Source organism: Strongylocentrotus purpuratus, unplaced genomic scaffold (genome assembly GCF_000002235.5).
Source record: "Strongylocentrotus purpuratus isolate Spur 01 unplaced genomic scaffold, Spur_5.0 spur5_scaffold_13, whole genome shotgun sequence".
NCBI classification, from domain to species: Eukaryota; Metazoa; Echinodermata; class Echinoidea; order Camarodonta; family Strongylocentrotidae; genus Strongylocentrotus; species Strongylocentrotus purpuratus.
The window spans coordinates 26,598,663-26,609,650 of NW_022145598.1; the positions used below are offsets into that span (position 1 = coordinate 26,598,663).

General features: G+C 39.0%; 1 protein-coding gene across 1 annotated transcript; it reads left to right on the forward strand.

Moving 5' to 3' along the window:
* Positions 1-2,982: 2,982 nt before the first annotated feature.
* On the forward strand, positions 2,983-9,054 carry LOC115923072. The gene is made up of 3 exons (XM_030983255.1): positions 2,983-5,050; positions 6,135-6,236; positions 7,214-9,054. The coding sequence occupies exons 1-3, from the start codon at positions 3,226-3,228 to the stop codon at positions 7,507-7,509; spliced, it is 2,223 nt and encodes a 740-aa protein (XP_030839115.1). The 5' UTR covers positions 2,983-3,225; the 3' UTR covers positions 7,510-9,054.
* The last annotated feature ends 1,934 nt before the right edge of the window (positions 9,055-10,988 follow it).

The following is a 10,988-nucleotide window of genomic DNA, read 5'->3' on the forward strand; positions in this document are numbered from 1 at the left end:
CCAGTTCAAAAGTGTACCACATAAAATTTATGATATTTGTTGTTGCGAGATGCGGATGAGCGCTACATCATTGACGTTCTGGTTATTGAATTTGCAACGTAATTAGCCAAAAATAATCTATAAACTTTCACCTGACCCTCCCTGCAAGATATGTGATCAAAGCCCAAATGTCATGAAAAAGGGGAAAATGCGATGTACAATGTGAATTGTGAAACCTTTTTATAAAAACAAAATCTGTTGACACAAAAACCCTGATAGCACAAAGTAAATATCTGGCCGAACCATGTATTTTGTATGCAATTTTAAGTGGATAACACAAAATCCTTATAACACAAACAAATATTGTGGTCCTACTGATTTTGTGTTAAAGAGGTTCCGCTCCGAGGTTCAGCTGTATCATGTTTACATGTCCTACCTTTGTATGATGCTGAATTATATTTCTTGGATTCTTGATATCTTGTAGTAATGCTTTATTATCCCCTCGCCGACAAAGTCGGAGGGGATATAGTAACGCTGCTGTCCGTCCGTCCTTCCTATTAACAATTTTGGTTTCCAATCGATAACTTCAATCCTCTCTCTCTCACATGGTGCAACCGCAAGCCTACTGTATAACTTCAGTAATGTTGACAGAATTTAATGAAATTTGATATCAAGGTACATGATATTAAAATACAGGCTAAGTTCGATTTCGGCCAAGCAGATACTTCAAGTGCATTACAGATATCAGAAGTAGGTGCACTTTATAATAGTGGTGGGCTATACAGGGGTCAAAATCCTTAAGGTTTCTGCTCATTTAGAGGCATATCATACCAAGCATTTCGACACCTTCTTTACAAATCGGTTAAAAAATGAGAAGGTGCAAGCCAAAAACGACTTGCGAGGCCAAGGTGGGATAGGAGAGTACGTTAATTGACCCCGGGCTCAAGTAAATTCTATTTCTGCTCATTTTGATAATTTAAAAATCAATTTAAGATCTTTAGATGCCCTGTCTCATAGATTAGTGGTAAATAAAGGTACCTTGACAGTTAAAAATAAATGTCATGTTTTAGCTCGATTTTGTGTAAAAGAGATTCCACTGTACGACAAAAAATCAGTTTAAATATGTTAAAGGGGGGTGCCAACGTTCAAAGTGTGCAAAACATTATGCAAAGATCATGAAAGTACAATTTTTGGGGAAAGGAAAGAAGTCATAAGTTCCATATCTGACCTCAAATTTGACCAAAAGTGCTGCTCAATAGTTAACAGGAAAGCTACGCAATTTATTGGTCAGAATTACCACAACTTGGTCAAAATTGTGGTCATTCTTACCTACCGTTAGTTTGTAGATTCTTCATCTTGATATTTTTATGTAAGTTTTTTTTTTTTTATTGTGACCAAAAGTGCCAAAATCTGCCTTTTGTCGCACTTTTTGGTTTAAAAAAAAAATAAAACTTTTATTATCCCCTCGCCGACGAAGTCGGAGGGGATATAGTAACGCTGCCGTCCGTCCTTCCTTCCATGCGTGCGTCCGTCCGTGCGTGCGTCCGTTCGTAACAAATTTGGTTTCCGATCGATAACTTCAGTAATGTTTGACAAATTTTAATGGAATTTGATATGAAGGTACATGATATCAAAATACAGGCTAAGTTCGATTTCGGAGTATGTACCTAGGTCAAAGGTCATAGCTCATTAAATATGCAAATCTGGTTTCCATTCGATAACTTGAGTAATGTTTGACGAATTTTAATGAAATTTGATATGAAGGTTCATGGTATTAAAACAAAGTCTAAGTTCGATTTCGGAGTATGTAGGTCAAAGGTCATAGCTCATTAAATATGCAAATCTGGTTTCCATTCGATAACTTGAGTAATGTTTGACGGATTTTAATGAAATTTGATATGAAGGTACATGGTATCAAAATACATGTACAGCCTAATTTCGATTTCTGAGTATGTAGGTCAAAGGTGAAAGGTCATAGCTCATTAAATATGCAAAAACACCTACCGGTAATTATATATGTGAAAATCCTTGCCTAGAAATATAATAATATAGTCCAATGGAGGTAACTTGTTCTGACGTATATAGGCCATTTGTACCCTGCGAGGGATGCTACGCTTTGCGTTGACTTGTTTAAAAATGAATCTCATCTTACTACAGAATCAAAGTTTTATGTCTTTGATTGAGTTTGGAATTACACACCATGGATAGTGGCAATTGGCCATTGTAGTGGCATTCAAATTTAGCGATTTGTTAATATTACCAATTGATGTTCGAAAATGCATTTAAAAAAATTGTGAATTGTCTTGCTCGCGAAATTGAAATGCATGCAAAACTTTTGCATATTATGGCTAATTCTTAATTTCTAAACTCATGAATTGTTTCCGTTTCCGATAATTTCAGGTGGGAGTTCTGGATGCTGCACCATCTGGCTCAAATGTTCACTGGACCGGTGATGACGACACTCCTGTCGCATCTGAACCATCTGGAGATGACAACACTCCTGTCGCATCTGAACCATCTGGAGATGACAACACTCCTGTCGCATCTGAACCATCTGGAGATGACGACACTCCTGTCGCATCTGAACCATCTGGAGATGACGACACTCCTGTCGCATCTGAACCATCTGGAGATGACAACACTCCTGTCGCATCTGAACCATCTGGAGATGACAACACTCCTGTCGCATCTGAACCATCTGGAGATGACGACACTCCTGTCGCATCTGAACCATCTGGAGATGACGACACTCCTGTCGCATCTGAACCATCTGGAGATGACGACACTCCTGTCGCATCTGAACCATCTGGAGATGACGACACTCCTGTCGCATCTGAACCATCTGGAGATGACGACACTCCTATCGCATCTGAACCATCTGGAGATGGCGACACTCCTGTCGCATCTGAACCATCTGGAGATGACGTCACTCCTGTCGCATCTGAACCATCTGGAGATGACAACACTCCTGTCGCATCTGAACCATCTGGAGATGACGACACTCCTGTCGCATCTGAACCATCTGGAGATGACGACACTCCTGTCGCATCTGAACCATCTGGAGATGACGACACTCCTGTCGCATCTGAACCATCTGGAGATGATTCCGATAGTGATTATGAAGCCGAATCTGATCCAGAAGGTAGTAGCAGTGATGAGGCTGATTTCATTCCATTTCGGTTTGTACGTGGACGTCAAAGTAACTCTGTGGCAGTTTCTGTCAGTGATAATAAGGAGAGTGAAGCCATGCCTGTTGACCATTCAGTACCTAATACCTCACCTGCCCATGCCTCTGCAAGTGTTCAAAGTGCAAAAGTCTCAAGCTCCAGTTGCAGTATTAATGTGATGACCACTTCAAACAACAACTGTAGAAAGTGGGACAAACCTCAGTACTGTAAATTTTGTAGTCAACCACAAAAGAAACTGCCGAGGCATCTGCTTACACCACAACATGTCAACGAGACTGAGGTTCAGCAATGGATTGCAACTAAAGACATGAAAGAAAAGGCAAACTTGCTAGCTAAAATGAGAAATTACGGAAACTATCGTCACAATGTCAAAGTCCTTCAAGAAAATAAAGGTACCTTGATTGTTGCATACAGACCGAAATATGATGTGGATCCAGAAGAATATTTGCCATGTAGTCATTGTTATGCTTTCTATTCCAAGGATGATTTGTACAGGCATGTTCATAGATGTAAATTGCGACCAGATGTTGAGGATGAGGATGAGACCTGTGAACCACCCAAGAAGAAAAAAAGAACCTTACATGTTCAAACTGGTAGAATGATGCTTCCAGGCCCATCAGGAGTAAGCCCAAAGGTGCACATGATATTATCAATGGGAGTCGATGATGATATATTGAGAGTTGTGAAATCAGATAGATTAATGCAGCAAGTAGCAGAGAGGCTGACATTGAAGCATGGGCATGACAAAGACCAGTATTCATATATACGGCAAAAATTGCGTGAACTTGCACGACTGGTTCGTGAGTACAGAAAATTGAATGATCACCCATCGGCTTCATTAGTAGATTTGATTTGTCCTACCAAATTTAATGAGGTCATAGCTGCAACTAGGAAGGCTGCAGGATTTAATGAGGATACACATTTGTACACAACACCTAGCCTGGCACTGAAAGTCGGATATACACTGGTGACGGCTGCCAAAGTCCTTATGGGAAATGCTCTGTTGCAAGCAGATGCTGGTTTGGAAAAGAAATGCAAACAGTTCATCAAATCATATACTCTCAAGTGGGAAGCAGAAGTAAGCACACATGCACTGCGTACATTAAAAGTAAACAAGAGAAATACATCAAGGCTGCTTCCTTTGACAACAGATGTTGTTGCACTGTCCAATTATGTGAGAAAAGAAACAAAAGAGGGAAAACAGAAGCTGAACAGCTGCAGTAGTGATGAGACCCTTGACAGATGGAAACAGTTGGCTGAGGTTACCCTGACCCAGGTGTGTGTTTTCAACAGGAAGCGTCCGGGAGAAGTTTCAAAGATGCCCCTCAGTGATTACAAGTGTATCACAAAAGGAGAAGGTGGAATATTTGGTGAAGGCCTAACCAAATGGGAAAAGGCGTTGTGCAATGTGGTATGGAGGGTGGAGATTAATGGGAAATGCAATAACACTGTACCCGTTTTGCTAACAGATGACATGAAAGGCAGCATTGACTTGTTGATGGAGAAAAGGTCACAAGTAGTCAATGATGGAAATCCCTACTTGTTTGCAAACCCCGATGGAAGAGGCCACTTGAGAGCAACTGATACAGTGCGAAATCATGCCCAAAAGTGTGGAGCAAAGTATCCAGATCAGCTTAGATTGACAAAACTCAGGAAGCACATTGCTATCAGCTCTCAGATCATGAATTTGAAGGATAATGAAGTGGACATTTTAGCCACCTTCATGGGCCATGACATAAGAACCCACAGAGCCTACTACCGCCTGCCAGATGCGTCACTGCAAGTAGCAAAGATTTCTAAAGTACTCTTCAGCATGGAGAAGGGAGACCTAAAGGCAATGGCAGGAAAGACGTTGGATGATGTTCGTGTAGATGCAGATGAAGGTATGACTATTTTTTATGTTTTGTGCTAGATAGAATGGCTGAGAATATGCCATACCATTTTCATTTCCTTCTACTTTTATCTGAAGTGATATCTGATTGGTTAGTGAGATCATAACGGTTTCTAGTTTGAGATTACATTAGGCCAGAAAACTTTTATGTTACATCTCAATCATTCATTTCACTCTCATACAACACAGTTTTTATATTGTATAATTTCCTTAGTTTTGTATGCTTGCTATATCCTTCAGTTTGTGAAGTTCCATGCTTTTGGTAAGCAAACTGGGATGTCTTCATTAGTACCTCCAGTTTTAATAAGAATTGATCCGAGATACAATATATGGGAAGCTGCCAACATTTCAAATACTTGAATATGTGATTTGATTTTTGTGTCGCCTTACTGAACGTTCATGGTGGCACATACTAATCCAAATTATCTATGTCCGTCTTTCCATTAACCGATTCGGTTAACGTTTTCGGTTAACCCTTCTAAAAATGCTCCGCAGGCTAAACGCTATGCTTGATTTACTCCAAAACTTGGTAGGATGATCCGCAGGTTAAACGCTATGCCCGATTTACTTCTAACTTGGTAGGGTGATAGAGTGAGGTGCCACAATATCATGTGTTGCTTTGAGCTGTATTATTTGCATATTCATGAATTTCAATTAGCTTATTTGCAATGCAATTTAGGTTAACCTTAAAAAAAATGCTCTGCAGGCTAAACGCTATACCTGATTCATTTGAAACCTGGTAGGGTGACAGACTGAGGTGCCAAGATGTTGTGTGATGCTTTTCATTGCATTATTTGCATAATCATGACATTTAATGAGCTAATTTGCATATTTTGATATATTTTGGATACTCATGTGTTTTAAAAAAATGATGACACTTGCAGAATTGTCTCTCTAAATACACTTTGTATTGAAGAGTAGTTGTGGTACCAGCTGTGCTGTTTACATGAAAAGCAAAACAGGGATGACTATCCACAGCTGTCTGCTATGAACTTACCCTTGCAAAGATTATAATGTACATGTATGTTATTTTTCACCTGCTCTTGTTAAATCTGTGTTTGTTTTTTGTTTTTCAGAATGCAACATAGATCCAGATGTTGATGATGATCCTGACAACGAAGTGAACAGGCCCGATGATGCTGTTTTGATGGATGAGATGTCAGACAAAGAAAATGAAGGTGTGAATGAATTACTTTGTTATATCCTTTGTTAGGCCTCCGTTACGAAGTAGCCGGAGGCATTATGTTTTCGGGTTGTCCGTCCGTCCGTCCGTCCGTCCCGTTCTCGTGATCGCGTTATCTGAAGAACCGATTGATGGATTCCTGCCAAACTTTGGTCATGTATGTATCTTGCAGAGCCGATGGACTGATAAGATTTTGGGGTCACAAGGTCAAAGGTCAAAGGTCACAGGGCTCATTATGTATGAAAAACAGCTCGTGATCGCGTTATCTCAAGAACCGATTGATGGATTCCTGCCAAACTTAGGTCATGTATGTATCTTGCAGAGCCAATGAACTGAGTAGATTTATGGGTCATGAGGTCAAAGGTCAAATGTCATGGGCTCATTATGTATGCAAAAACAGCTTTATCATTAGAACTGACAGATGGATTACTATTTAATTCAGGACATCTTGCAGAGCCAATGAACTGAGTAGATTTTAGGGTCATGAGGTCAAAGATCAAAGGGTCATATATGTATATGAGAAATTGCTTGTAATCACGATATTCTGAGAACCTGTTAATGGATTACAATGAAATTCGAATTTGAAAAATTTCTTCTGTTTTGGTTTGTAAACTTGCTCTATGACGGAGGCATCATTTTCGAATGCGCGCAGTCGAAGTTCCATCTAGTTTATCCTTACTTTGATTATTCCAGATGCCCTCAACAGGTGATTATCCTTGTGTCACTATTTGAATTTTAGCATTCGCTTAGTTTGAATTCTGGCTAAATGGCACTCCTAATGCAGACAGCTTTAAATGAAGAACTAGCTAAAAGTAATGTAAATTGTAACTTTAAAAAAAAAATCAAAATATAACCATTCCACTCTTCTCTCAGCTACCATCTTCTGCATTTGGTTAAGTTTTTTAAAATCTGTCATTGAACCTGAAACATTAATTGTGTTTCCCTACTTATTTGTCTAATTCACTATTAAAGGTATGAGCATGCCGCAGCAAAGCAGAAAGAAGAGTGACCAAGTTGCAAACAAGGAAAGTGACCGTGGTGCCAGCAGAAAGAAAAGGAGTATCAGACAATCTTGGACAGCTGAAGAAAAACAAGCAATACACAGACACTTTAAAGAAGAACTACGCTCACGCCAACTGCCCGGTAAAGAAAAAATAATGAAGTACTGCAAGATGGATGCAGACCTGAAGGGTCGTACTAAAAGGTGGACAACAGTCAAAGATTTCATTAGAAACCAAATTAGAAAGACAAATCCACTGGATTTTTAGTGAATTTTCAACCTGTTATGAGTGAAATTAATCATGTTCATCACACTCCGCAATTTTGGATGAAATCTTTTCAGGTACTGACATGCGTAAAATGTGGTTGCTTCTTATTCATATAACCCACTTACTGGTTTCCTTGATGAAGGGCTGTGCTTTGGAAGAGGTGCACCTTTATATAGGTTAACAGTTAACTCCATGGCCAGGAAGCATACTGTGTGTAAAGCAGTGTATGGTTCTGCAAGTCAAATGGGAACTTAATAGGAAAAACTTAATTACCTGCCCAGTTGGTCAGGGCCAGGGAGTAGACTTGTGTCTAACAGTATGTATACTGTATAGAAGATTGTAAGGCAAATGGGAACTTTTGTGCTAAAGTTGTTTGATAAGCCCCAGTTTGCCAGGTTAACGTTTTGCAGTTTAAATGATGACTTACAGGTCAATTTTATCAGCTCCCATATCACCAGATGGTCAACGTCAGTGAGCATCACATGTGTAACAATGTGCATAAAGGTTTACAGGTCAAACTCCAACTTTGCTCACTTCCCCTAGATTAGGTTCATGGTTGATAGGACTCGTGATAGGACTAGATGTATAATGTTTTCCATATCAACTGGGAATTAAGAGCCAACTGTGATCAGGTCCTCAGTTGGCTTAGACCATGACAAGGAAGCATCCACATGTGTACTATGTAAAATAAAGTTTGCAGGTCAAATAGGGACTTTAGGCCAACTTTGCTTGGCTCCCCAGTTAAATAGGCCAGTATGTAATGTTTTGCAATCAACTAGTGACTTATGGGCAATTTTGATCAGGTCCTCAGTTGGCTTGGGTCCGATTACCAGGAAGCATCCGCATGTGTACATTGTGTGAAAGTTAAGTTTGTAGGTCAAATGGGCACTTTTGGTCAACTTTACTTGGCTCACCAGTTGATCAGGGCCATGATGACTCGTCAAAGGACCGCTATGTATAATGTTTGGATTTAAGAGCCAACTGTGATGATCGAGGTCCTCAGTTGGCTAGTTCCAGCTGATGAGGAAGCATCCACATTGTGTAAACTAAAGTTTGCACGTCAAATGGGGACTTATGGCTAACTTGACTCGTCAAAGGCCCGCTACTTGCAAAATTTAGATTTTTAAGTACATTGCAGATCAAATGGGACATAGCTACCACCTTTGATCCTCAATTAGTCAAGGCCAGGTGAAGTCCCATGAAATTGAAAATTGTGTAAAAAGTAACATGTCTAATTTTGATTTATGAGACAACTTGGTTAGCAGTTGGGTTTTGACTGTTGGTCAATTACCATGGACCTTTGGCCTTTATTAGACTTTATAATATCTCACCACTCTTGTCCAATTTCATCTAAGTTTGGACCCTTTTTTTCAAAAAAATCATCAAAAAGTAGACCATTTGCCCCTTTTGTGAAATTAATCAGGTCCTCGCACTCAGCTATTGGGTAGGGCCAGATAACCATTAAAGCATAATCATGTGTTCAATGTGTTTCTATTAAGTTATGTCTGCAGATCAAATGGGACTTTGTACCATCTATGATCAGATCCCCAGTTAGTCAAGGCCAAATTGTGAATAAAGTTTTACAGATCAAATGTGGACTCAAAGCTTGCCAGCTTCGATAATTTTCCAGTTGCAGTCAATTATCAGGGAGCATTGACCAATGTGTAACAGTTTGTATAAAGATTTGCAGGGTAAGTGGGGTATATTTTCTGCGACAAACTATGATCAGCTTCTGAGCCAAGAACATTGTTTATTTAAGGATGCACTCAGCAACATGCTTTATGCAGTATAGTTCATCTCGTATGTAACTCAAAAACTATTGATGGGAAGTGTATAAGGTATACATTTTCTGGCTGAAAATGACCTGTTAAATCCATTGAACACATACAATTTGGACAACAATTTATCATTTTTTTACCCATTTTTTTCGACCACCATAAATAAAATATCCTTGCAACAAAAAATTATTTTCCTAGTGTCCAAAATATAACTCACAATGTACCAAAAATATAATAACCAAGTTTGAACTTATGAGTTGTGGGCTATAAAAAAGTTCTAGGGCCTAATTACAAAAAAACGTTACTAGATTTTAGTAGGTACAATGTATTCTGTATGAAATCTTAAATCAGAAATGTTTTATTTTTGAGTCCTGAGGGTTCAAAACTCATATAAACTATTAAAAATGAAATGGCTGAAATTATGATTTTATGCAGAAACATGGATTTTCAGTTGCATTTTCAATCTCATCTTGAAAACCCCAAGATCCTGTGTCTCGATCCTGACTTTGGTATACGGTTGCCGACAATATGCTGCATCCGATGGTACATTAGACATTTTTTCCAATTGAATTTATATGGATTTGAGAGTAAACGTCCACATGGTCTCACCATCTGTTTACATTGCTTGCTGTTTCCATGGGCGTTGTGTCACGTAGATAGATTGCGCGGATATTGCACATCGTGTTGCAATGTGACGGGACACGTAGCATGCATCGCATAAACGGACACTGTCATTTTGCGTTAAAAAAGGTTTCATCTGTAGTTTTGTTAGATTTTAAACCTGAAAAGGGTCCACAAAACAGTTTTTGATGGTTCAATGTTTATATTAGCATCACAGAATTTACTGACATGATGGAACAGAGTTTGAAGATAGCAATAAAAAAAAAATCATTTAAGGGTATGGCAAACTTTGACGTTGCTGGGTGCATCCTTAAGTTGTAGGTAATTACATGTTTTAAGATGTTAAAAGTTGTGTAGATCAAATGGGGACTTTGCAGGCCAACCTTGATTATTACCTCCCGGCTGGTCGTCCTAGGAATTGAATAGCCCATGTATAAAGGTTTTCAGCTTAAACGGGGACATATGATGCTCACTTGTGTTGACCCAGCTGGGGAGATAATAAGAGTTAGCCCCAAAGTCCCTTTGCAAACATGAGATGCTCCATTGCATTCTCCAATCTGTGATCTGATCAAACTTGTTAAGGTACTATGCCCATTCAGTTTGATATCTCCTCATTTGGCTGGGATCAGAAGCATCTTCGTTCCTGTACTGTGTAGAGTAGCAACTCATTTACACAAATTGGTGGGGTTTTTGATTTAGGTTTGTGGTTATCAGGATAGAATGAAATTTACAAGAACACCTTGGAAATTGAATTCCTCTTTGTATTATTTGGAACTTTGTGTTAAGAAAAGGGTTTGCAAGAACGAGTTGCCACTGTATGAGGTAATTTGTTGGTCAAACAGCGACTTATGGGTCAGCTTTGATAAGCCACAGGTTGGTCACCTCCAATCTTGCATATACCATTGAGTGTATTCAATTTTTCATCCAGTGTTTGTTTTGAACAGTTTTATAGTTTTAAAATACATGTACACAATCTATATAAAGTTCCTGAAATGGAATATGCATCAAGAGTGTTTTGTTCATATATGAAGAATGTGACATATTAAACAAATTTACCCTTGGTTCAGTTTGTTGTTATGA